This window comes from Haliotis asinina, chromosome 12 (assembly GCF_037392515.1).
Source record: "Haliotis asinina isolate JCU_RB_2024 chromosome 12, JCU_Hal_asi_v2, whole genome shotgun sequence".
NCBI lineage: Eukaryota > Metazoa > Mollusca > Gastropoda > Lepetellida > Haliotidae > Haliotis > Haliotis asinina.
In genome coordinates, this window is record NC_090291.1 from 14,697,705 (window position 1) to 14,723,987 (window position 26,283).

At 40.5% G+C, this 26,283-nt stretch overlaps 2 protein-coding genes across 3 annotated transcripts; both read right to left on the reverse strand.

Moving 5' to 3' along the window:
* Positions 1 to 5,187: 5,187 nt before the first annotated feature.
* On the reverse strand, positions 5,188 to 9,899 carry LOC137258898 (alpha-protein kinase 1-like). The gene is made up of 2 exons (XM_067796595.1): positions 9,855 to 9,899; positions 5,188 to 6,111 (listed from the first exon to the last, which is right to left on the reverse strand). Exon 2 carries the CDS (start codon positions 6,052 to 6,054, stop codon positions 5,188 to 5,190), a length of 867 nt encoding a protein of 288 aa, XP_067652696.1. The 5' UTR covers positions 6,055 to 6,111; positions 9,855 to 9,899.
* A 7,707-nt stretch (positions 9,900 to 17,606) lies between these two features.
* LOC137257755 (alpha-protein kinase 1-like) lies at positions 17,607 to 26,042 on the reverse strand. 2 transcript variants are annotated; one of them, XM_067795175.1, is made up of 4 exons: positions 25,787 to 26,042; positions 22,166 to 22,254; positions 21,431 to 21,502; positions 17,613 to 19,180 (listed from the first exon to the last, which is right to left on the reverse strand). In XM_067795175.1, the coding sequence occupies exon 4, from the start codon at positions 18,906 to 18,908 to the stop codon at positions 17,964 to 17,966; it is 945 nt and encodes a 314-aa protein (XP_067651276.1). In that variant the 5' UTR covers positions 18,909 to 19,180; positions 21,431 to 21,502; positions 22,166 to 22,254; positions 25,787 to 26,042; the 3' UTR covers positions 17,613 to 17,963. The 2 variants fall into 2 exon arrangements, with proteins under 2 accessions (XP_067651274.1, XP_067651276.1); XM_067795173.1 differs by lacking the exons at positions 22,166 to 22,254; positions 25,787 to 26,042 and having other exon boundaries at positions 17,607 to 19,180; positions 21,431 to 21,712.
* Positions 26,043 to 26,283: the final 241 nt, after the last annotated feature.

The window sequence follows — 26,283 nt, forward strand, 5'->3', positions numbered from 1 at the left end:
TATCCGAGATTCAACGATATAATTTGTTCAGGGGATCACTTGAGTTAGCCTTTGTGAATGGTTTTAGGAAAGGGGAAAGTCATATATCGTTGTTTTTAAACCCATTACATTTGACACAACGGATAGCATTAATATTAGCCCCGTCAGAGGTAGTTTTAAGGTTATTCGGACAATGTAACACAATTACGTATGACCTTAGTGTTTCACCATAAAATGTTAACAGTTAAAATTAAAATTATAATTATTGCGCTGCGACATTGATCACCAACATAGTCGAAGGTAAAACGAAATTATGTCTAGAAAACTTTAAGTCTTAGCAGTTGTAATATCTTCAATGATATCTTCATGTTGGTGTCAGTCTAATAAGTGTGCTGTGCTACAGACTTGTTCCAAAGTATTCGGCACTTGATATCATTGCCACAGACTTTCCTGTTAAGTTAGTGTAGCATAAATAATTTTCTAGTGTTTGATTTTCGTAAGATCTAAGTCAAATTTTGCACATTTGTGAGGAATCATCTTACCTACAATCATATACTTTCTGTTACATTTCCGCTGCTTATTTATCGTATGGCAACTGTTTAACCAACACATTTACAGTGCCGTGAACTCCTTTCAACATGGCGGCATATGGCATTGTGAATCATTGAACCACACGAAAGCTGATAAATGTGATGTCATTAGTTAAATAGTGGTCGGAGGATTGAACTGAAATTGTGTGCACAAAGTAGAAATGATTTCAAATTTGCCTGACAAACTGGACGGACAACCATCCTAAACTCACTTCATGAAAATTATTTATGCCACGCTGAAATAACAAGTAAAGCCTATGGAAATGATGTGAAGTGACGCATACTTTTGGCGCGGGTCTACATTTTGTTTCACGGCATTTATTAGCTATGCAGAGTTGTGTCCCTTGTGCACGTAAGGAACCTATGATCGCGAGTTAAAATCACTCTTTGCTGATTACCTTTCTAGGGTTTTCGTTGTTGGAGATCTACAGCCTATTTTTATATTGTTTTGTCCAGATAGTGATATTTATTTTCACTTTCCACACTAGTCTTAATGATAATTGTGATATTCTAGTTGTTTTACTGTCCTTCGTTGACAGGTTTTATAATGTACATATGGTCGTTTTCATTGTTGAATGTTCTCGTCACGATATGGCTGAAATATTGCCGATGTGACGTTAAATATTAACTCACTCACTCACTCTAGGGTTTTCAGAACTGTGTGCTCGTGGATTTTGCAATATTGAACTGCCGAAGAACTCACATTCTAATCTAGTCACTAATCTACTCACTCACTTACTCACTCACTCACTCATTCACTCACTCACTCACTCATTCACTCACTCACTCACTCACTCACACACTGATTTCATGTATTCCTTCCGATGATTTGTTTGGAGCGGGTCAACATTGTGACAGTACATACAGACAGCGGTCCGCACGAGATTGCGTGCGTGTGTGCCATCCAACGTGTGAATACCTCATTGAGATACATCCATTGCGCATGGAAATGAATAATACAGCTTGTTCATGAAATTGTGAAACATTGTTCATGGTGACGGTGAGTACGTGTTAATAATTATGAAAATTGCCAGTCGTCACAGCTGATTATAATCACTGTACTTACTTTGAAAGTCAGATGTCTGCTGTCCTACAAATTTATTATTTTCCATGCGTGACTAAATGGTATATGTGTACGACAAATCATTACCTCGCCCACCGTCCTCTTTGACCGGGTCAGCCTGGGTCAGAGACACAGGACGCATGTCCTGGGGTTTATAATAAACACCATCGTCACTCCTCTCACCCCCGCCAATGAAACTGCGATGGTGTTGTTAAGTAGGTACGGCTGTGATACCATACACAGCAAACAGAAAAATGTACCGACAAGGAGACCTGGGACATAATATATGGTCAATTGCCGTTGTAAACCGCCTGCGTACTGCCATATCGCCATTGACGCGGATCTCGTGTTAATTTTGCGTAGGATGTAGGCATATCTACATATCTATATTACCAATTGCGTTTTATGACTTGCAAGTTGAAAATGGTTGTCTTTATCTGCAGACTTTATAGCGGCGTGAGTTAGAATCTACGATGGGCAACTGGTGACACATTGGTAGTATAAATACATGCTTTAAATTTCTTGTTACCTCGATTAATTGTGTATTTTCTCGAGTTCTTACTTCGAACATGTTTCCGTTGCATCAATATTTGTGACGCTTGTTCGAATATAGACAGACAGATCAGACAGACAGACAGACAGGCAGACAGATAGAGAGATAGATAGGTAGATAGATAGTTAGTGATTCGTAAAAGTGTATGTATTCATATATGAGTTGTACGTTACATATAAGGTATATGTATGTATGTATGTATGTATGTATGTATGTATGTATGTATGTATGTGTGTGTGTGTGTATGTGTGTGTGTGTGTGTGTGTGTGTGTGTGTGTGTGTGTGTGTGTGTGTGTGTGTGTGTGTGTGTGTGTGTATGTATGTGTTAAGAGCTTGCACTCGTCTCTCTGATTCCCAACCAAGTAATGAGCGTTTAAGAACAACATCACTGACCTCGGTACTGAAGAACCGTTTGGCCCAATGTCGAAACCCCCCATGAGTCACTTGTGCACGAAGGGTATACTAATCATTGCATTCTCGAAAGGTCTATTACATGCGCTGTGTGCAAATCAGGTAAGGTCAAGTAGGTGAAATGGGGATTTGAGATTTGTAGATTCTTCCACTTACTTAACGACGCGCGCGTTCCTGTTGGTTGCTTGGTTGCTTGGTTTGGCACTAAGTATAATATTCGAGCTATATGGCAGTAGACTGTAAATAATCTAACCTGGACCAGTCAGTCCAGTGATCAACAAAGTGGAAGATCGATCTACGCTTTTGGGATACAATAGCTTGTCATGTAAGTCAGCGAGCCTGACCACCTGATCCCGGAAATCGATTTTGACGCCAAGCATGGGTTCATAAAGACAATGCATCAATACTGAACCGGATCTTCACTGCTGCGCGTTCCGTGGGTTTTCATTGCCCTGTAATGTTATATCATGAGGCAGGTTAACCGGGACACCTCACTGAGTGTCACTCCGTGAAGGTCTGTCGTTGTTTTATCCCTTTGCTGCCGAACGGTCGGCAAGGTAACAAAAGTACCTCGAACCTCTCACTTGTGGTATTCAGAACTGTCAAAGCACGATACACAAATCTTCTTGGACTTGTGTCTTATACAGGTTATGTAAAATGTGTCGGTAAGTCATTTTGTATTTTCCATTTTCGTCCCTTAACAGCAAGTGGATACCCGGTAGGAGGATATGAAAATATGCAGTCGCAATGGAAGAAATAGTAGTACAAGCGGTAGACGTAGTTGTAGCAGTAGAAGTAGCAGCAGCAGTTGTAGAAGTTGTAGCAGTTGTAATAGTAGTAGTGGTGGTATTAGTATTAGTCGCAATATATGTGAAATGCTGCTGATTACGGCGTAAAACTACACTCACTTACTCATCACCATCGTCATCGTCAGTATTATAAGGTACAAAATGCAGCCATTTTGGACATCATTTGGGACCCCTGTCACTTATTTACATGTGACAGAATGTACAGACACTATCTGTAACTGGGGCTCGGATGGGCGTATTTGATGACTTTCCGTTTTTGTCTCTGGACCAAGCTAACGGATGCATGGGAGGTCACGATAATGTAGGGCCACGCAGTTGTGAGTCTAGGCAAATGCGATAGACTTCCTTTCACATCGTTTTCAGCCTAGACTTCACAGCGCTTGTAACAAGTGTGGACCTATATGCTTGACACCACCACTTGACGGAGACACGTGTTTGAATGGGCACCTCGATCACAACCACATGCAAGATCCGTGACGGGACGTGTGTACATGTGTGATGGGAGATGTCCGTATCATGCTAGGAGCATCCTCTGTGGTCAGGGTCGGAAGATAGGTGACGTCACCAGAGAACTGAAATATTGTTGGTCATCTTTGATGTCTGGGGTGCTTGGGTAGCCATGTGGTCAGGGTGAATGAGCGAGTTGGGTTGAACTCGCTATTAGCAATACTCCAGCAATATCACGACAGGGAATGGGCATCACCCATTGTGCCCATGTGGGGAATCAAAGCTTGGTCTTCGGTGTGACGAGTGTACGCTCCAACCACTAGACTATCCCCATCGCCACACCAAATGGAAAAAGCGTCGGCTCGTAAGGCTATGTTCGATTCCCCACATTTGTACCATGTGTGAAACAAATTTCTGGTCTCCCCGACCGTAATATTGCTTAAAGTAGCGTAAAACCATACTCACTCACTCACTCACTCACTGTAATCAACTCTATGCTTACCGCAATAAAAGTAACTGTTACACCTCGATACAGCGGGACCCTTGCAATCCGAACTATAATTGTTCACAGTGTGTAAGTAACTGACATGCGTTACTTTGTTTCCAATAACAATTTGTGTGGGTGATTCTATTCGGAGTCAAAATGCCCAGCATCTTAAGTTCTAGCATCTTAGACCTAGGAAAAGAAAGATGGCTTCTTTAGAACACTTTAATCATACAAAATAACATGTAAGAGACATGACTGACACCATTAATTGTTTAATACTTTCCTGTCACATGCCCTTGACATCTTTTCACACAAGGTCCTGTTTCGGTTTTCTTTATCGTCGAATTGTATTCCTTTTCTCTATTTTCAGACGAAGGCACTGGCGAAAAGATGAATTTCTGTTGTTTCTAGAAACTTTCAATTGTTGATGGCGTGTCTGTAGATTGAATATATATGCACAGTTCTATTGTTATTGTGCTACAGGGTGTTGCATCTGCGTGGAAGGCTTAAAATGGGTTACAGCAAAACATCTGGCTATGAGTGCCCGTTTCCAGTATATATGTTCCTACTTTACTATCCCAAGAGGCAGAGTTCACTGCATGGATCAAATCGTTATTTTCTCGTCGTTGCTGTCGTCGCGGTTGTTGTTGTTGTTGTTGTTGTAATTGTTGTTGTTGCTGGTGGTAGTGTTTTTGTTTTCGGGATTACATACATCAAGGGATACCAACAGCTTAAAATAAATTTCTGATTTTCAGCGGAGGGATGATTTTGGTCATTTAACATTGATTTTGAACATTTAACATGGCCTAATTTAGCAAACAAACTTATTTATCAGTCATATATATTTCTCAGTTATTGAAAATATCCATGTAAGCCGGGGGCGCTGCTGAAACTGGCCTTCTCGAAGAGAGGAGCGATTCGCGAGATGAGTCAAACCCAAGTAAACATTCTTCTGAAGCACCTTCACTTGTGAGTTCTTCACAAGAATCTTCGGCATCCGCCCTGTCGAAGCCATAGTCTCTTGCAGCAGTAGCAGGGATTATGAAATCTTGACATATAGAATTACACCTGTGGTGCCGAAAGACCTCTTCTATCCCAGCTATGCCCTTGTCGGTGTCCCCGTACGATTCGTTCACGGAATGGATGGTTGGGGTTGTAAGTACGTAACAACCTTCTATTACGCTTCCCTGCAGTCCACACACCACGAGGGATCCCGAGGTGCAGTGGAAGGTGTAGTGGACAAAGGCGTTCAATGTTTGTCTTGTTCGTGATAGTTTAGGACTAGACCCATCTGAACCGACGAACCACTGATAGTTCTTTAGGAAGTCCACCAGGAGAACCCACTCGTCCCTGAACAAGGGTCTATTCCACGAGGAGGAACACGGGAAAAACGGCGTATGTATTTCATCCATATGAGCTTTAACAACACACACAAATTGTATCTTCTTCATGTTGTTTTCAATGTGGAAGCTTCGGCACAGTTCCTGAGCTTTTTGAGACTTTTGTATTTCTACGTCACACAGTCGCTCCGACCCTCTCTTGCAACGGAAGATCTTCACGGTACAAAAGAGCCCATATTTTGGCCCATTTCCATTGAGAACACCATGGTGAGCGTTGAACCTCTTCCCTTTGGCAAAGGATTTGCTGCAGAAGCTGCACCAGTATCTGTATCCATACTCGTCGGGACTTGATGCTAGTGTTGAACTTGCAAGCATGGTGGACAGCTATCGTTATATCAAGTTGGACGTTTTCCATATCACTCGGCCATTGTCCTCTGAAAAGAAAGCACCACTGTAATTGAATATGCCGCCCTTGCAAGCCTATTATGGGTCATTGATCAACAATATGTAAGTGATTACTTGCGTAAACGACATTTCTCATAACATCTTTTTTTGAGAGTTCGACAAGTGTGTTTTAATTGCTGTTTAAGGAGGACAAACCCCCCAGTTGACTTTCAATTATTTTATTCATGATGAAAGTAACCTGAAGCTAATTCAAAATGATGGTACCGCGATATCGCGTATAGAATATACCCAGTCAAGGCTGTACCGAGAGGGAATTTAAAGAATTATATGACAGAACCTATAACGCAGGCAAAGAAAAGGGCATTGTATACAAGTTCCCGTTTACTCAGTGGGTGTATGAGTGTATACGTATGAACGCATGCGGACATGATCGATAAATTCTTTTATTGTCCTTGGAAACGATGCCTTATGCCCCTGTCAACAATATTACAGGTATATTAGAGGTTGAAAATAAGCAAACCAAAGCCAGACAAACAATTTGTTAACAGCACGATCATCGAACCACAGACGTTAAGGCTTGCCATACGTTGTAATATAATCAACACAAAAGTTTGGCATGAAATGCCTTTTTGTAAATAACTCTTCACACAATGATCCAATCGATCTCAAACTTGTGGATGTTTTGTCAGACAAGCTAATCACATTGTAAATCACCGATTTTATACATTTGTGTCAAAGAATCTGTCTCTGTAAACCGTCCACAAAATAAACAGAAGAACGCTGATTGCCTGCAGAGGGAGGGAGCCAATGACATGTAGGAGCGGCAGTGGCTTTCTACAGCAATTCCTTTATGAAGTGTGTTGTTCTCTTTAACGCATCACACCGCAGTATTCCACTTTATGATGGTGGGCTGCGAATAACTCAGTTTTAGCTACATAACCCATTGACAGACATCATCAGCATGGACTACGTAATATTGTGATATATTTAAATGTGTGTACCAGGTCAGCGGGTCTGGCCACGTGACCCTGGTAGAATAATCCTAGGATCAAACAATGGTTCCTGAACACCAGTTTTAAACTGAAGCTTCACAGAGTTAAGTTAAGGGGTTGAGAGTTTGTTAGATTAGATGCCAAGGTAGTAAGAAGATAGTTCAGATTGGTCCCCTGGTTTTGTTCACAAATATGACCACAGCAACAGGATGCCATGACGCACTTATTGTTGCAAATATTTACAAATGATGTCCTCCATTGGTCAAACGTTACCAAAGACATTCTGTGACCTTCAACTCATTACAGACAACCTTAGACAAAGAAAAGAGTGAAGCATGGTAATTGCCCTATGTTGCCCAGGTTTAAAATTCAAAAAAATATTGAATTATACATTAAATACGTCAAGATGAATTACAGCTAGTTTATTTCTTCCTGAGGTTTATATTAAGGTTTTCTAGCACGTGTAACACGGTTTTCCTCAAGTCGTAAATTATCCATATCTCTTTGAACAAAACGGCCCATATCATGCTTATAATCCTTGGAATTTGCATTGTTGCCTTTTTACAGATAAAAATGATGACGTGCTGGCATATTGGAATGACATTTTATCTCCAATCTACAGGAATGTCCCACGTTCCTCGTAAATGTTGGTATGCTAGAAATAGATATTCTGGTTTTCCATCTCCTTATTAGGCCTGAATAGATCTCGACGTCGTTTTCCTGACTTTTGAATTGCTTGACAATTACAACAGAGTGTATGTTAGTTTGATGAATGTTGATCATTTTGACAACACAAATACAATCTTCACTTTAACAACACTGTTATTGTTGGACTACCTACACTTTGAGGTAATAATGATCTCAGAGAAGGCCATTGGGTTTTCCAGAAACCATCGCACCAGATGACGCATACTTCCGTCATTTAAAACCGTGCACGCAAAACCTGTCACAGGTATTTCAATAGTATTGATCAGGACTCGTCAGTGGGCATGTTCTCTTTGTGCCTTTCGTTGCATTATCAAAGGCGAACAAACAGCCACAATGTCTATTCATAACATGTGCAACAGGTTTCATACGGGAATGAAAGCCAAATGCTCACGCTTTTGTAGTGTAGTGTTTTAGAACCGACACTTCAAGCGATATTTCAGAATTTGTTTAAAATTATTTTCGAATTATATTTTGAAACAATTTTCTATATAGCTCATTCTAACGGTTATATATTCGATATTTCTATTAAATTTCGTTATGTTTGGATTATTTGGAAACAAATATATCTTTTCAATTCCGAAGTCACTATATTGTCTCAAAGAAGTCACTATATAGTCTCAAAGAAGTCACTATATAGTCTCAAAGAAGTCACTATATTGTCTCAAAAAGTCACTATATAGTCTCAAAGAAGTCACTATATTGTCTCAAAGAAGTCACTATATAGTCTCAAAGAAGTCACTATATAGTCTCAAAGAAGTCACTATATTCAAAAGTCTCAAGGAAGAAAGAGAATTGGGAGTCAACGGTGAAGAGCATATTTGTAGAGGCATTGTCTTGATTTGACTTCTGAAAGAGGAGAGATCAATACAGATGCGGAGCATCCGTGTAGGAGAAGGTTCGGCGTCCATGCAGAGTTGATCGTACTTTCAGGGAGATCGAGAAGGTAAATATGGAGTGAGGATGCTGGAGAGACAGATCGGAGCATAGACAGGACAGAGATGCAACGGAACACAATGCTTGAAACATTGAGAATTCCAGACATATATGCATCAGGTAAAAAGTAACCTACCTATATTCACATTTTCATGATTACTGTTCTTTACTTAAATTGGAATGTCTTGGTCTTGTCAGAATTTGGGTATCTGAACAGGGATCAGAGTCCGCATTACGATTAGAAATGTTAGTTTACATACACTAAAAAATATTGTGGACACCCGACACGTAATTCCCGACAATGACAAAAGCCACGGTGTGTATAATCTTACGTCAAGAAATAATGCAGGTGTCTACCTTAATCCATAACAATCAACCGGTTGACCTCGTCTCTCGCCAGTAACTCAAGCCACCATTTGTCTACAACGTAATTCATGTGAAAACATAGACACCAAACGTGTCTCAAGTAGCAGTAACAATGAAGTCGCCTATCCAAGCCTACAGCACCCAACAACACACACCACCACGACCAACCTTTCCGAAATACACGCGCAGTCATTTGTTCAGGAAGTAATACGTGGAATGGTAACATGAAACACCATGATACATTTTCTCAACTACCGGAATCAAGGTAGTAATCTACCACTACCCAAATACACACGTCAATATTACATCCCCTTGCCGATTACATCCGTCACCATTTGTTCGTCAAGTAATCCATGGATAGGTAACATGGTCGACAAAGATTTTCTGAAGTACCAGAAACAAGGTGATAATCTTCCCAACCCCAAAACATTCAATTCATTTCAGGTCCTCATACCACCTGTACCATCGTCTTGCCAATCACACCCACCGCCATTTGTTCCCCAAGTAGCACACGGAGAGGTAAAATGATAGCTACATATTGTCTCAACTACCAGAAACAATATAGTAATTTACCCAAAGCCACGACATTCAAAACCTCTACGGTGCCGTTTGTACATGAAGCAAGTCATGGCAAAGTAGAAAGAAATACCAAACGTAATCTCAAGAATTCTCTAAGATATACGTAAAAGAATATGTTCCAACCGTTACCAGTATTCGATATTGTTTTATATATTCTACATTACATTTAGTACACCGTTTAAATATTCGTACCTGTATGAAGGAGTTTCAGTCACAGGACGCCTAAGCAGCAAGGTGTTAACGAGTTGGCGAGGTTCTCAAGCTGTCACTCCGCCAGCACTCTTTCCTACCCTGACCAGAATAATGAAAAGCTAAATCCTCCCCACGATGTTGCATTGAAAGGATTTCAATGAAATCTCGGGATCGGGGATATATCCCAAACAACATGGTCTTGTGTAGCGAATGAATAAAGCTATCTATTGATTGCATACATTAACGTTTTGTAACGCGAGAAGTTATAAAAAGCACAAGTGTTAAGATTCGCCACAGACCGATATTATTGTTGTGTACATGAGTTGCACAAAGGGTTGCCACCTCAGAAGAATGTTTGTGTTCGAGACGTTGACGATTGGATCTTCTTTCCATAGATAAACCATTATACGTTCTTGTAGGAGTAAAGAGTCACCTTTGCTACACCTACACCTCGATGATGAACAGGCTATGTGATAGCAATGGGACTCTATGCACTATTGAGGTGATCATGTTTGGTGTTATTGGGTGACCATTCATAGTTAAGGACAAGGGTATTTACACTTCAACGAGCGCCTTTATTGCTACGTAATTGTCACTTGACCCACTATATTCCTTATTTTACACCTCTGGGATGAACCTCAGAAAGGGCCAACACTCCAGTGATTTATTCATACGTTTGCGTAAGTAAAAGTTTTCTCATTCCACTAGGTTTCCTTACAAACATGGATCAGAGTGAAAACAGACCGTTTCTCCTCATGTGGCACTAATCTTCTCATAAATCGATGTATTACTGAAATGACCCCAAGATCGATACATTCGATCACGTTCCTATCTCTATTACTATGTTTCAACTGCTCACTTGTATGTGTCCATCCCAACAAATACTGCACTTTCTAACTAATCGGCATATAATGTCACCACAGTATGGGACTGTGAGATTACACTGCCTCACACGCTTTGGGCAGAATAACACGGTTAAAATATTTCTCATGTACGGGTACATAGACTCAAAAGTCTTCAATTCAAAGATTACTATCCTATTAGCATTTTGAAGAAAACGATGCCTGCATTCAGTTCGTAAATAGTTTCCAAGTTGTATAGCAATATGTGAATCCCATTTCTGGTGTCATATTGCAGGAATGTAGCCAAAAGTGACCTCAAAACCATCTCACTCAATCAGTATAAGATGATTCTCGAAATATCGCTAATGTCCGTACAATCCTACGTGATTCAGCATTATTCGAGATAAAAAATTACTGCCACGAAGTACCAGATGAGTTCGGCATTCCCCGCGGGGTACATGGAAAATGTTACTCGCTTCTAAGCGGGGTACATTGAAAATATCAGAAAAGCGTCAACCAATCAGAAAACGACATTTATGTGTGCGCGGTAAGATAAAGAATGATAGTCATTGTGCATCGAAGAACAGTACCGTAAATGTGTTCGTAAATCGAAGTTCGTAAATGTGTTGTTGTACATGTGGTACTGGTTTTCTGATCCATCACCTGATTATCAGGTTTGTTTCCATGCAGTAGGACTGTTACATAACGTCACACAACTAAGCAAAAATGTGTTACGGAAGCGGATGACCAGGAACCTGTTTCATAGAGCTCTCGTAAGCCTAAGATCTCGAAAGTTTTCACGCACCATTCGTACCTCCTATACTGCAACACATGAAGTAGGAACGCTACGACAACAGTTACGAGGCCTTAGACTTACGATAGTTTTGTGAAAGGGGTACCAGGACGCCTAACCTGCAAATCCGAGATACCCCGTGTTAAAAGATAGCGTGTAGCATGAACCGTCAGGGGCTGTGTAGTGGTTCAGGATTTCGCTCGTCACACCGAAGGCTCGGGTTTGACTCCCAACATGGATGCAGTGTGTGACGCCCATTTGTAGTGTACCACCATCGTGATATTCGTGGAATATTGACAAGCCGTGTAAAACCCAACTCACTCACTCAATCACTCACTCACTCACTACATGGGCGCTTCATTTTGAGTTTCAGAATTGTTGAGGTCATGAGTTAGGGCAGGAGAAACTCACCAACTCACCCATTTCGCGAACACCTGATTTTTTTTTGTTTCATCCATATGATTGGCTCAGATGTTTATATTTGCACTCTTTGGGTAATCGAGTGTTAAATCTAGCTGTACGTTTGCCAAAATATCTTTTTCGAGTATAAATAGGTATTTCGCTAAGCCGTATCTTTATCAAAATGTGAAAGGTTATGAAAATGTTGAGTTTCATTTCCTTGTGTATGTCTTGCAAATTGGTCTATTTCTTATGATCGTATCTTTCCGCAGACCTGGTGTAAAATAAACTTTCATCGTTTCCAATTCATGGCATCTCCGGTGAACGTCTAACTTCTATTAGAATTTGTCGTCTTGTGCATCCCAATGAATCAAATCGATAGTCATGGTGTTTTGATTAAGAGTGTTTTTCTTGTTCAGACCCAACCATTTACTCACCGCCGCCATACAGCTGAATTTGACATAAACGGCAAACAGCCATGAACGATTATTATGTCTGGTTTCTGCACGTTTCTCCAAGTCATTGGAATTGCAGCATTACATGACATGAAAAACAACCATTTCTTGCAAATGTAACCAGGGCGATGAAGTAGCCTAGTTGTTAAAATGAAATCTCGTCACGCAGAAGACCTGGTTCGATTCCATACATGAGTACAATGTGTGAAGCTTATTTATGGTGTCCCCCGCCATGATTCTTCTCGAACATTGTTGAAACAGCGTAAACCCAAACTCATTCACTGACACACTCATTTACTCACTGTAAAGGAAACAATTTGTGCTTGTTCAGTATCGTGAACGTTTGGTTATTTGGAATTAAATTTGACAGTAAACTTGAGTATTTTCTCATTATTCATTAAAACATAAATACCTCGAATATATATGGCGGCATTTGTGACGTGGTAGTATAATGTAATTAAAGACATAATTTACACACATTTTAAATGTAGATTGAGGAGGTCAAGTTTGTCTAGACAGTCTCCAACGTATAATTAGACACATGTGCAAGTTCCAGTATCTTATTGATGACATCTAGAAGAGTTTTACAACCTACTATCAGATGCCAACGAGTGAACGATTGTTTCTTATCCAGAATGTTCTTGAAGACACTTCACCAAGCCTCTTGCCCCACTCAAGCTCTGGTTTATGGTGAGTCAAAAAGTTGGTATTAAAAGTCAAATATTGTTAAGCAGTTGGAGAGCATGCAGAGGCCACTTACACCTACATACATATAATTCAGATATACAGATGTATTGTCCAAAGATGAACGATGGGTTTTGACCTCGTTTGAAGTATACAGCGAGGGTTTTGAAACAGCTTATTTCAAAGAGAGGAAGGGTCATTGTCAGCATCTTGTTCGAACACCTAACACAAACCAAACGGTGTCCAAAAGGGCATAATGGTCGTTAATGTTCCTTTGAACGTTTCTTATTGCGAAAATAGTTGTGTTTCTTCAACGATATCGTTCGAGGCAGACAAATTATGTACTTTGGTTCTTTCTCGTAGTTTATACGTTGTAAGAAAGGGAAATCCTCTCTTTTACTATTCTGTCATGTATAATAATTATTGTTGAGAAAGTAATCGTTTATAAAAATTCACGCACAATTTACTCGCACGTCGAACACAAAGACCTTGAGTTATCAAACCAAATGTGCGAGTGATAATTTATGCATATATGCCGAAAAGCAAAGGAAACGCAGTTTTCGAAAAAAATGTACTTCCCTTAAAAGAAAGCGTTCACGCAATGCCTTCTATTTGCTAAGAAAAGCCAGTTTCTTTTGCTCTTCAGTATATTTAGGCACTGCGCGGTACTGTGCATCTTGATATACATACTTCGCATCAGTGCACCAATATGGAAGCATATCGGCAGCATGTGTTATCAATTCTGGACAAGGGGTTGATATTATGAGCAGTTACCAGAACAAAGTCCAGTTTACGCAATCACACCATTTGTAATCGTCTTAATGGCGGATAACAATTTGGAAACTCCTAAATGACATCCTGGGCACAGACTATGTGCTTTTCAAGTATAATATATTCGGCTTATTTTACAGAAAAGTAAAGATTGTCATGACATAAAATCCTGCTAAAAAGTTACATTGGTGGCGTAAACGTGATATAAAATTTAAATGCTTACATTTTTTCTCAGGTTAATTAATGAAGAATAACATCAGCTCTTCCCACTGGAAGAGGTGAACATGTTTATCCTTTTCGAAATCACGAAATTTTCAGATCCATTCATATTTTACATTTATTTTGACCTTGTACCAAGTGAAGATGGTTTCTGATTATATTCAACAAAGGATGTTCTTTTACTATCATTCGATAGATAACATAAAAATGAAACCTGCCACCGTTCTTACCAAAGCACAATAACCAACTGGCTGGACGTTTGTGTTACAACAACATGGAGTTTCATTTCAGTGTCAAACTATATGACACCAGAGCATTAGAATTTTAAAAAATGAGTACTTACGGTCTGAAATAAGACAATAACGGTTCTATACTGTTTGTTTTCTGATCCCATGACCATATGTTTGACGTTTGGATATATGTCATTTAACACTTTTAAAATTCATGATATTGAAATAATAGATCGCTCTATAGCAATCTTGTGTAAACAAGATGCAACAGATAAGTCTGACTACAACAGGCACGTTCAGCTTAGTGTTCATGGGGGGCAGGTGGTGTCATCTTTTATACCTCCCTCTCTACATATTTTATTACACTTTAATTCAAGCCATGGAGATAAAGCGTAATGTATATGTGTGTTATTGGCCAAATTGCGTAATATTTCCCCAACCTTACGACACTTCCTTGAATAGTCGTCATCATTAAACACGTATTTTTATCCACGTTCCCGAGAATGATTTCTTTAGATAGGTATTTGTTGAATCATAAACGTATGTATCACTCAAATTGTGAACATGCACACTTTAATTATATGTCATTATATCTTCACAGAGCTATAAAATCGTTACGGTGATGGGTTTCCTGTCAGCAAAAATGTTTCAGACTGCAGTGAGAGAATATTTTAAGGTATTATGGTACATCGTACAGGAGTTAGTCAAGGTTGTTTCCTAACGGTTAGTACTTGTGGAGAGCCAATGGTATCCGTGAAGATCCGGGTTAAAACTGATCTTCAGATACCTATGCTTGTCACATAGTTTAGGCGCGCTTAACAAGTCTTTGTATCCCATTTGGTCGCTGCCCATGCTTTTGATCTCTGGATTATCTGATCCAGACTCTATAGTTTACAGACCGTCGGCATAGCAATGAATACAGTCATGCATACAGTCATATAGTCATCAATACATACTGTCTTGCAGTCATACGTACAATCATACATGCGTGCATGCACGCACACACACACATACACACATACATACATACACACATACATACATACACACACACACATACATACATACATACATACATACATACATACATACATACATACATACATACATACATACATACATACATACATACATACATACATACATACATACATACATACATACATACATACATCGGCAAGTATTCCGTCTTCCATACTTTCATGTTCAACCAAGATTCCGTATTTTGATTCAGCTAAACGCATATCCCCCTTTGTTAAATTCATTCTCATTGTTTTGGTCTTTTATGTTCTAATTCTCAGTTATCTTTTGCCTTTCTTATGAGCAAAAACCTGCCTTCAGAGATATCCCTCTTCACACTAAATGGCATGACAAAGGAAGACAACTGCCCACAACCTTGCGAAAACTTTCAGTCTCTGCAAGAAAGTTGCAATGCGTTAAACCGAGAAATTGTCACCGAGTTATTAAATGCATATACTTGGTTAACGCCACATTCAGAACATAATCCAGCGGTGTGCCGTTAGCCTGAGAATGAGTCAACCAGCGCTTGCTACTATGAGCAACGATCATCCCTGTAGGTGACGCTTTCGTCCGTGACTATCCAGGTCTGTCTTGGTCGCTCTGTGTGTGTATGTGCGCGTATGTGTTTCTGTGTATGTGCGTGGTTGGGCTTCAGTCTGTATGGTCCTGTCTCTGTGAGTCTGGCGCATGTGCCGGTGACTGCCCGTGTCTATCTAGGTAACTCTATGTGTGTGAGTGTGTGTATCTGTGTATCTGTATGTGTGCATAGTTGGATGTCAGTCTGCATGTTCTTGTCGCTGTGTCCAGGTGTGTCTGTTTCTAGCTATCAGTATGTTGTGTGTCCGTGCATCCGAGTCTGTTTGTCCACCTGTATCTGCACGTGTGCCTCCAGTCTATGTGTATCTGTCAATGTTTGTCAATGTTTGTCAATGTTTGTCAGTGTTTGTCAATGTTTGTCAATGTTTGTCAATGTTTGTCAGTCAATGTCTGTCTGTTTCTGTTTATCTGGGGTCTGTCTATATACGTGTTTCTGTGTTTATCTGTGACTGTGTGTCTGCCCCCTGCCTGTGTGTATCTGTCAATGTCTGCCTGTTTCTGTATATCTGGGGATCTGTCTATATACGTGTTTCTGTGTTTATCTGTTACTGTATGTCTGCCTCCTGTCTGTGTGCATCTGTCAATGTATGTCTGTTTCTGTATATCTTGAGTCTGGCTATATACATTTTTTGTGCTTATCTGTTACTGTATGCCTGCTCCCTGTCTGTGTGCATCTGTCAATGTTTGCCTGTTTCTGTATATCTTGGGTCTGTCTACATACGTGTTTCTGTGTTTGTCTGAGACTTATGTCTGCCTCCAGTCTGAGTGTATCTGCCGATGTCTGTCTGTTTCCTTTAGTCTGTTTCTGTATTTCTCGAGGTCTGTCTATGTACATGTGTCTACGTGTATGAATGTCTGTATGTGTGCCTCCAGTCTGTGTATCTGCTTATGTCTGCCTGTGTGTCTGTTTATGTCTGCCTGTGTCAAACTGTGCTAAACGTCCCTACCCTACACTAAGTAACCCCCTTTAAAAGAAAGCAGCCTCACACAATACATGCATGACCTCAACTGAAACGAGACCCGACTACAAAACGTCTTACATAATAAGCCATGTCCCAACATCCCTTTCGTGGCGGTATATCATAGCGCAGCAGGAGGTTACATCAAACGACGAAAGCCACTTTACTTTCTGAATAGTCATCTTTTCCTTCCACAGAACAATGTTATTTTCCTTGTAGTGGCGTTACCATATAGCCAAGTACCTTGCAAATGCGGAGAAAAGCGTATCACGAACGTGTATCAGCCTATTATGAATTTCAAGAGCTGACGCAGGTACATACGATGATTGTGTGAGTAAACGACATATTTCATTCATTGCTGACAACTTTCGCGTAACGACTGACATTGTTGATGTTTGTGTACTCCAGTAATTATGCAACGCTTTTAAGGATATTATTTAAATGGGTAATAAATGGAACCTGGGTATCTCAACGTAGCGTTTGAAGTATACTGATCAGAAAAAGAAACGCAACTCCGTTTCTTTTCAACTTTTCAATAGGAGACATAAACATGGTGTCATTTTGTCGAAACTTGCGTTTCTTTTGTTGTTCAATATACTTCAGCTTGTAGTCTTACACTCTCCTAACAGTGATAGCTATAGCGTAATGGATTCTTTCACCACTCATATTGTATGCTTCCTTATACCTGTAGTTGGGTTATAACGATAGCAGATAGGGTCTGAGTTCCCATCTTTCTTAGAGTTCAAATGTTCCCTCTGCACAATAGAATACATTAAACTCAAATCTTGTTTTCCAAATTTTATATCATATGTTTCATATCTTTTTTGTGACAAAGATCTTGTATGCAACCACAATGAAGAATATAGGACAGCTAATCACTGTTTCAAAAGCATCTTTATATACATGATATGTTAAGGCGTTATGAGGTCAACGTGTAGCACAGGTCCATCATCCACACACACGTTTTCGGTTTGGTTCTGTATTGATCTTAACAACATGGATGTTGTACAAGATATAAGTACAAGCATTTTGATAAAACTTTCAGTGGAACCGTGCGGTTCTTCGTCATTGGTAGGTGATCCAAATCCACAAAGTACATATGAATCAGGTGTTTGTAATGCTGGATGAATTTTCGAAAAGTTATTTCTTGAAGAACGTCTCATCCTCACAGCTGCCAAATGTTCCCGAATCCCTCAAATAAAACAATGTGTGTTCCATGTTTCCGAAAGGTTCCTGGAAGTAAGGAGGGGGTGAAGGGAGATATCCTTGAATCATGGGAGACAGAGGGTCACAGAACACTTCCGGGTCAAAAGGTGCGCTTGGTTGCCTCTGGAACATAGGAATCGGTGAGCTTCGGTTCCGTTCCACTCGTGGACCCATATCATTAAGCATTGTTCTTTGGGCCAAGTTTGGCAACTGCATCCCTTGGCAAATGTGATTGCACTCATGTCTGCTGAATACCTGTAACACCCCACTCTCCCCACAGTCTGACAAGCCATACTCCTGTTTAACAGAATGAATGGTGGGAATCTTTAACGTCCAGCCATTTTCCTCAGCCGCTCCTTTGAGGCCACACACCAGTAAATCACCTCCAGTATGATGGTAACTAAAATGCATAAAAGCAGGCAGCAACGGGTGTATGGTCTTGCTAACCTCACCATTGCGTGTCACAAACACTTGGAACCTCTTCCCCATATTCTGCTCAATAAGCACCCACTCTCGACCACTGAGTCTCCTACGACTGAAGGAAAACACATCCATCAAAGCGATTTGATCCATTAGAGCTTTCAAAGGTTCTGCAAAGGTGAGGCTAAGATTGTTTTCGGAGAATTTACGGTTGAACACCTTCGCAAGCTCCTCAGCCTTTACAGACTTGGCTATTTCTGTGTCGCATCTGCTTTGGGTCCCTGGTTCGTTTCTAAATGCTTTTACGATCGCCTTTTCACCAGATCGTGGTCCCATTCCATTCAAGATTCCTTTATGAACGTGCGATGTTGACCCTTTTGCGAAGGATGAGTTCGAGAAACTGACCCAATACCGATGGCCAGTTTCATCCATACTTGAAGACAATGTCTGCGACTCCATAACTTCGTTTACACTGTCTAATCAGATGAACACATGTTGACGTATAACACAATACACGACGCACAATTATACAAACGTTCAATGAACTGATCTTTGAACAAACACTTGAAATGTCTCTGTCAGGGTTTACACATCGAACAGTATTCTGTTGACTGCAACTTCAAGTGATGATGTCAGAATCTCCGGATTGTCATCTTCAGAAAGCGGTTGCTTCCCTTGGACGTAGGTTCACTATGTAAACTCGCTGTGGCGTATCAGCTGACGATCTGTATCTGAAATAACGGAAGTAGAAGAATTTAAAGCGGATATCTCGGTTTCCCTTTCAGCGAGGAGGATTTGTTGTTAGTATGCAAATGTAAGTGACGTCTATTTAGGACAGCAATATTGTGTTTATGAACCCAAGCCATCCTTCAAATGTTCCTCATTTCGTGAAATGTATGGCTGAATTCATTTGTTGTATGCGTATTAGTACCTCGTCATGATTGAGTGATCTTAGCAATGTTACAGAGACCCATCTTTCAAATGTTTCTCATTTCATGAAATGTGTGGCTGAATTCATTTGCTGTGTGCATGTTAGTAACTCGTTATGAGTGGTTTTAGCGATGTTCCAGCGATATCCCGGCCGTGGACAACAGCAATGGACTTTACACACTGTACCCAAGTCGAGAATCGAACCCTGGTCGCTATTACCTCTCGGCTAACCAGCCACTCCTTCATCACGTCGAATACCAGTACAATCTGGTGTGATATTTATTTTCTCATGCCTCACAGTTTCAATTTCATAATGTAGCACACATAATCTAACTATAACACAAACGAAATACTTAAAATCCCACGTGGTGTATTATGATGGAAAATAATATCCCTGACAGGATAATGAAAGTGCTACGTTAGATTATATTTAATGTTACGTTTCCATTACAGTTATTATGAAATAGTCAAAACGAAACAATGGATTAATCTCGAGTTTCCGAAACTCATGTTTACAAACAATAAAACGGAAGTTCCGATTGTGCCACACGTCACGAGTAGCCTTTCTGTAGTCGTTGTGATCAGGAAGTTGTATGCAGACATTCTGAGAGGGGACACCATGTAATAGAGACCTAGTTTGTTTGTGAGGGGGTGAGTGAGAGTGAAATGAGGGCTTTGGTGTGATGTTTTTCATGAGTAAGGGGGTGTGTGGTTTAGTGGGTGAGTGGGCTGACTTTGATGGGATGTTTTGGATGAGTAAGTGCTTGAGGCCCAATGGGTGATTGAATGAGTTGGTGAGTTCACAGGACTTTGGGTAGGATGTTTTGGATTAGTCAGTGAGAAGGTAAGTGGTTTGAGGCCTTCTGAGGTTGAGGTTAACCATTTGAACAGTTTACCCAAAATATCACATAGTGCCACCCTACTCTTGAAGTGGAGCCGGAAGTGGAGCCGGTCCATACACCACAATGGTGAATCCCATGAGAAACGTAAGGTGCATGTAAACCTAGATATATAACCTGGGATTCGAACCCATGATCGGATACTTGCAGCATGTTAGAGAGACCCAACTCGGCACGTCGACCGGAGACCAGCCACCCGTGTACCAAAACCTAACGTGTACCTATGAGAATACAATTACTCTTGACTAGATGTTTCGTTTGTGCCATTAAATATCTAATCGAAAGACAGACCAACAACCAAATTACGACTTTCATTGTATCCGGCACAAACGATTTGTCTCTTGTCTCAAAGTGGTATGACAGAATCACCGGAACCGGAAGTTCGCAGGTTCGATCCCCGGCCACGTCATTTTGAAAAACGTTAAAATATGGTACTTGTTGCTTGGTATTATTAATGGAACTGGTCTTCCCGAAGTCAGTATAATATGTCTCCGTGGAGTATTCATGCCTAGCTGTGGCATGGCATTTCAGTGCCGTAGCCCTATAAAACCATCACCCTAAGCCCATCCCTGCAGTACATAAAAAAACATAATCACGTAACACAGGATGACCCTCCTGACATGCAAGAAGTTTCTGTTCAGGCGAACAGCTCCCTTGCCATTGCATGTGTTTGTGATGGTTGCCCGATGAGAGTGGTTTAATCCTGGAGTGATGTATGAAGACACACTCGTGACAATGCCGGGATCCGAACCTCTCTCATAATCAGAGATTGTTGAAGCATTTGTGCAGCTCTTTTGTCGATGCTCATCCTGCTGATCACTGGATTGTTTGGTCCTGACTTGATTATTTACAGACCGTATCCTTGCAGCTTCAATATCACTATGAGCGACGTAAACCTAAACTCACTCTCTATACATTTAAAAAAATTAATGTAGGGTTATGCAAAACAAAGACCTTTCACGACTGTAAAATGCCATCAGAATGCAATGTCAAACACCCTGGATGATCACAAAGGATCACAAGGATCACAAAACTGTATGCTTTTAAGAGTCTGTGAATTATACTTTCGCATCTAGTACAGAAGCAACTACATCGGTAATCTATTCAACAACATTACAGATTATATGTGAAGCTCAAAAGGAACCAACTTACCCTCTGGAGACTGGAGCTGATGTTTCACGGAGAGAAGCTTAACTGGAATCACCCACTCGTCCAAATCAGTCACTGGAAAACATGTTCATAATCATGTTTGAGGCAAATGCTACCTGTAAAATGTTACCGCCAACATTAAATGTTGTTGCGTGACCACAGAAAAGTCCTTGTAAAACGGGGAAATGAACGGACGGACACTGTGTACAATCTACAGACACAGTATGCACAGTGTCACAGCAATACTTTGAGTATGGGCGAGCCTTGTCGGTGTGAAGCAAAGGGGCACAACTCTCCCAGTCTCCTTCAACTTCGTCTAAATGACTGTCAAGTGGGCTCACGAAGCTAACGACGTCACTATCTGGTTTACAGATCGTGCCTCACCTTTAGTTTTGTTGTACTTGTGTGCAATGCGTTCCACTCAACCGTCATTCAACAGTTTTAGCTCAAATGTTTTTGCCAATTTATAATTCTATGCTGCTTGCAACGCTTTGTGTTCCATGTACAACATGCTCAAAGCGCAGAAATCATAGAATCAGGAAAAAAACAGACACTAAGAGATAATGAAATAGGACAGCTACATGGAACAGAATTCAATGGATTATTGTTTGCTGCCGTGGGCTAATCTGGAGCAGTGAGTCTTTAGTGAGAATTTATAATTTATAAGCTGTTTGTCGTACAGTTACGTTGAGTGAGTGAGTGAGTGAGTGAATGAGTTTAGTTTTATGCCATTTTTACCAATATCCCAATATCACCAGTGGGACACAGGACATGTAGAGGCCATATGAAGAGGTCTTCACAGAGTCGATAACGAAGAGACGTTTAACCTGAAAACGGAGAGAGCGAGGTGGGGAGTACTTTGTGAAGAAAGGTGTAAAGTACGACTTGTAAATATTTATAAACCCACAGCTTGAAAATGTACATGCTTTGATACACGATACTAAAATTACGTCAACGTGCTGTTTGTCCTTGATCACACGAACAAAGCCTGTTCGATTTTAGTGAGTGGGTTAGTGGCGTTGAAAATCGGTCGTTGTTACATTATTGCACAATGTATTGACACGGATATTAAACATTCCTTTTCCTCAACGATTCAGCTCGCCACGCACGTATGGATGTTTGGTTGTGAAACTAGCCATGAATTCATTATTTACGCTTGAAAAAACTATCCTTGTTGATCCGGGTTAGAGAAAGTATGTCAGTGAGTGAGTGAGTTGAAATTTAAGTCACTCTGGCAATATTTTAGCCATAACTAGTGAGTGAGTAAGTGAGTTTGGTTTTACGCCGCTTTTAGCAATATTCCAGCGATATCACGGCGGGTGACACCAGAAAATGGGTCTCACACGTAATACCCATGTAGGGAATCGAACCTTTTACCACTAGGCTACCCCACCGCCCCATATCGTGACTGAAACAATATACAGATTAACAACAAAAAAAAGATAAATTATACAATCCTGTCATCGAAGGACAGTAAAATAGCTAGTAATATATCTAAAACATTTTAGCTAGAAGGGACAACACAATATAAAAATACAGATAGACAACAACTGAAGGTAGATCACCATACTAGGGACAATGGGGACTTACAGTACATTTGCTAGAAAAAGTATGTACATGTATAGTATAGATGTGTGTTGTTTTGTATCATAATGTATCCATGGATTCATCCATCATTGGATGGATGAATGGATAGATAGATGGAGGTAGGTAGGTAGGTAGGTAGGTAGGTAGGCAGGCAGGCAGGCAGGCAGGCAGGCAGGCGTGCGGGCGGGCGGGCGGGCGAGCGGGCGGGTGGGTGGGTGGGTAGGTAGGTAGGTAGGCAGGTGGGTGGGTAGGTAGGTAGGTAGGTAGGTAGGTAGGTAGGTAGTTTTTTATATAAACTCAAACATGTGTTCACACAGAATATTAAAAGAATGGTGCCAAAATATCAATAATACTTAATGTCAGAGTTTGTTTCCAACGCGTGTGTGTTGTTGTTTTTTCATGAACGCGCATTCAGTGGGTACCTATCGTTTTCGTCAGTTGTCATTGTGTTTCGATTCTATTGGGGTTTTTTCTGCGTTTAGTCAGACACGTGCGTCTGTTAGCAGCTAGGCCGGAAAACAGGAGGTTAAATTAGTGGACGGATGTACCGGAATCTGTTGAATGCATCTGTTCCGAAACGTCACCCTCCGCATTTAGTGCGAACATAAACAGTGGCTACAACCATCAGTATTTAATTTACCCATGAAGATCCTGGTTAGAATTCATCTTCAGTAACACGTGCTTGTCGTATGTAGCGAATTACGGGATCGAGTGATCAGGCTTGTTGAATTAGCTGATACATGTCTCCGTATCGCAAAGGCGCTGATCGATGATCATGCTGTTGATCACTGGAGTGTTTGTTCAAAACTCGATTATTTACAGACAACTGTCATGTAGCTGAAATATTGCTGAATGCGGTTGCTCAGAACCAACCAATCAACCAACCCAAAATAGGCAATATTTATGATGTAATCTCTTGCGTGGATTCTGGTGTAAATTCTACATATGTCAACGACACATGAAAAATGAATGTCAATGGTCATGACATGTTATACATATAGTCCAATGAAATTATATCCGAATATCCCAATCATAAATTGACTCGAATACGTAATGTTTCTCCTTCTGACGAAATCGACAACTAAATCATAGTGATACCCTAAATTATAACTTGCCAAATCTCATGTCGCCGAAGCATAATGACCTTTTTTGGTGCTCATGCATTCAGTCATTAGCACCCGTGATGAAAATCCAGGTTAGAATTGATCATCTATAAGGGTGGTCCGGCTCGCTGACATGTACGACACTTGTACAGCTGGAATGTTGCTCAGTGTGGAAAAAAAACAACCTCCTTCACTTCCTCGTTGATTGTTCAAACTTACGAGAAAAAAAAAGTCACCAAGAAAACAGGAAATGGATATTTATAGTTGACAGAGGTGTCACTGTTTTGGGTTGGGGTTTAAATTTGCTTGATTCATTAGAGTAATAGTTTGATGAAGCTTGTAATTTGTTGGTCAGTTCAAAATTTCAGTTGTTTAATTTCATTTATGTTTACAAGCCGGGTAGTAGGTTGACGCTACTTGTAAGCGTCCCCAGTTATTACTGACTGTGTTTAACGAGACAATAAAACCCGAGTTTGTGTAAAATGTTGCTTCAAGGGCCTTGTTGAGATCTACAAAATTTAGAATGTAACAGGTGTTTATCGGCTTAAGAAGGGGTTGGCAGTACTGTCACAAGTAGAAAAAACAACGATTTTTTAAACTGTCTCGATGGTAACGGGGGGTGGGTGGGGGGGGGGGGGGGGTTAGAGCAAAAGTGAGCAATGCGATTTTTTTCAAAGCGACCTATTTAGAACAAACCATGGCTTTATGTACATTAGTGTACGATGATAGTGTGTTATAAAGGAAATCTTTTAAATACCCATTTTGTAATTAGACTTAACTTCATTATATATGATGTTTACGTAAAGATGGTGTTTGGGGTCGGGTTTGGGGATAAAGAAATCAACTAAGATAAATTAAAATAAATCCTTTAGGGGAAATAAACGGCATGTCATAACAATTAGCAAAAAACATACAATCCTGTCGACCTTCGGGGGTCATGCCGCCCACATGTTTTGAAACATTTAATACGCTGATTTAAGCTTTCGTGTGGGTATAAAACTCATTTGCATATCTCACCAAAAAGTTTACGAAAGAAAGACATGGATGAGCGACTTAATTGTCATCTATAGTCCGATCTGTTGATGGCACAGTTATTCATGTGTAAGCTGTGCCCGATTCTACGAGTAAACATGCTTTTCTGTATACCTATTGCGCACCCCACGGAACGCCTAGTTTGGGTTATTTCGACATATTCTATTTGAAGTTATATAACTTTTAAGGATAAAGAGAAACAAAATAAAGACGTTTCTGTTTTTCTTTCCTCTCTCTTTCAGATAATAATACTCTAGTGAATGAAGCGTGTTCCGTTGCTCATAATTGCACCATGCTTGACGTTCATGTCGAATGTCCCCCTCCTTGGATATGCCTATCTCCAGTAAAACCTATTGAAAACAGCACTCTGTTCTTCTGAAACTTGAACTTTACTTCAATGAGAAGACATCCACAATTTTAAAACCCAGGGTATAATGACAAATAGTAACAGTATATTTTAGAGTGCTAGTCTCAATGCACAAGTGGATCCTACAAATCTCTTAATTTGATTGTTATTTCCCCGGGTAACCCGCGTTGTCTATTCGCCGCTAGAAGGTTATTCTCACACGACTTTATCCAACCGGGTACCCATTTTCAGCCGGATGAACAGAGGTAAGTTGTGGACAAACCCACTTACCTTGGGTGAGACCATGTGTGTCGTATGTGCTTCGTTGTGTAGCAGGCCTGAAGTCGTAGAAACTCTCAGGAACTCTCACGGTCTCCCGTCCATGGACTGTAGGCGTCCATCGTTGCTTTTCTTCAACTGATTCCGACCAGGGCTCAGATGTTCGAAGCTAAGAGAGTCGTAAGTTAATGTTAATGTATGGCACCATCTTTGAGCTAAAAGAGCTTCGAAAATATAGGCCCTGGCCTTTTTGTACAGGACAACACTTGCCATGAAAAAGGTCCTCGAAACATTTGTCTATTCTAACCGCGTCAACACGTGTTGTGTAAAAACATGTGTAATAAATGAACATGCTGTGACATGCTTCATTGGGTTTTATCGTTGATTGCATGGGGCTCACAATTCTGATAACAATTCAGTGGTTTGTCTGGTACAGACCCCATTTCTTTTTTTTCGACGTCATACGTCTTTGGTGTGGCGTTAACAAGAACAAGCCCTCGCGTATAAAT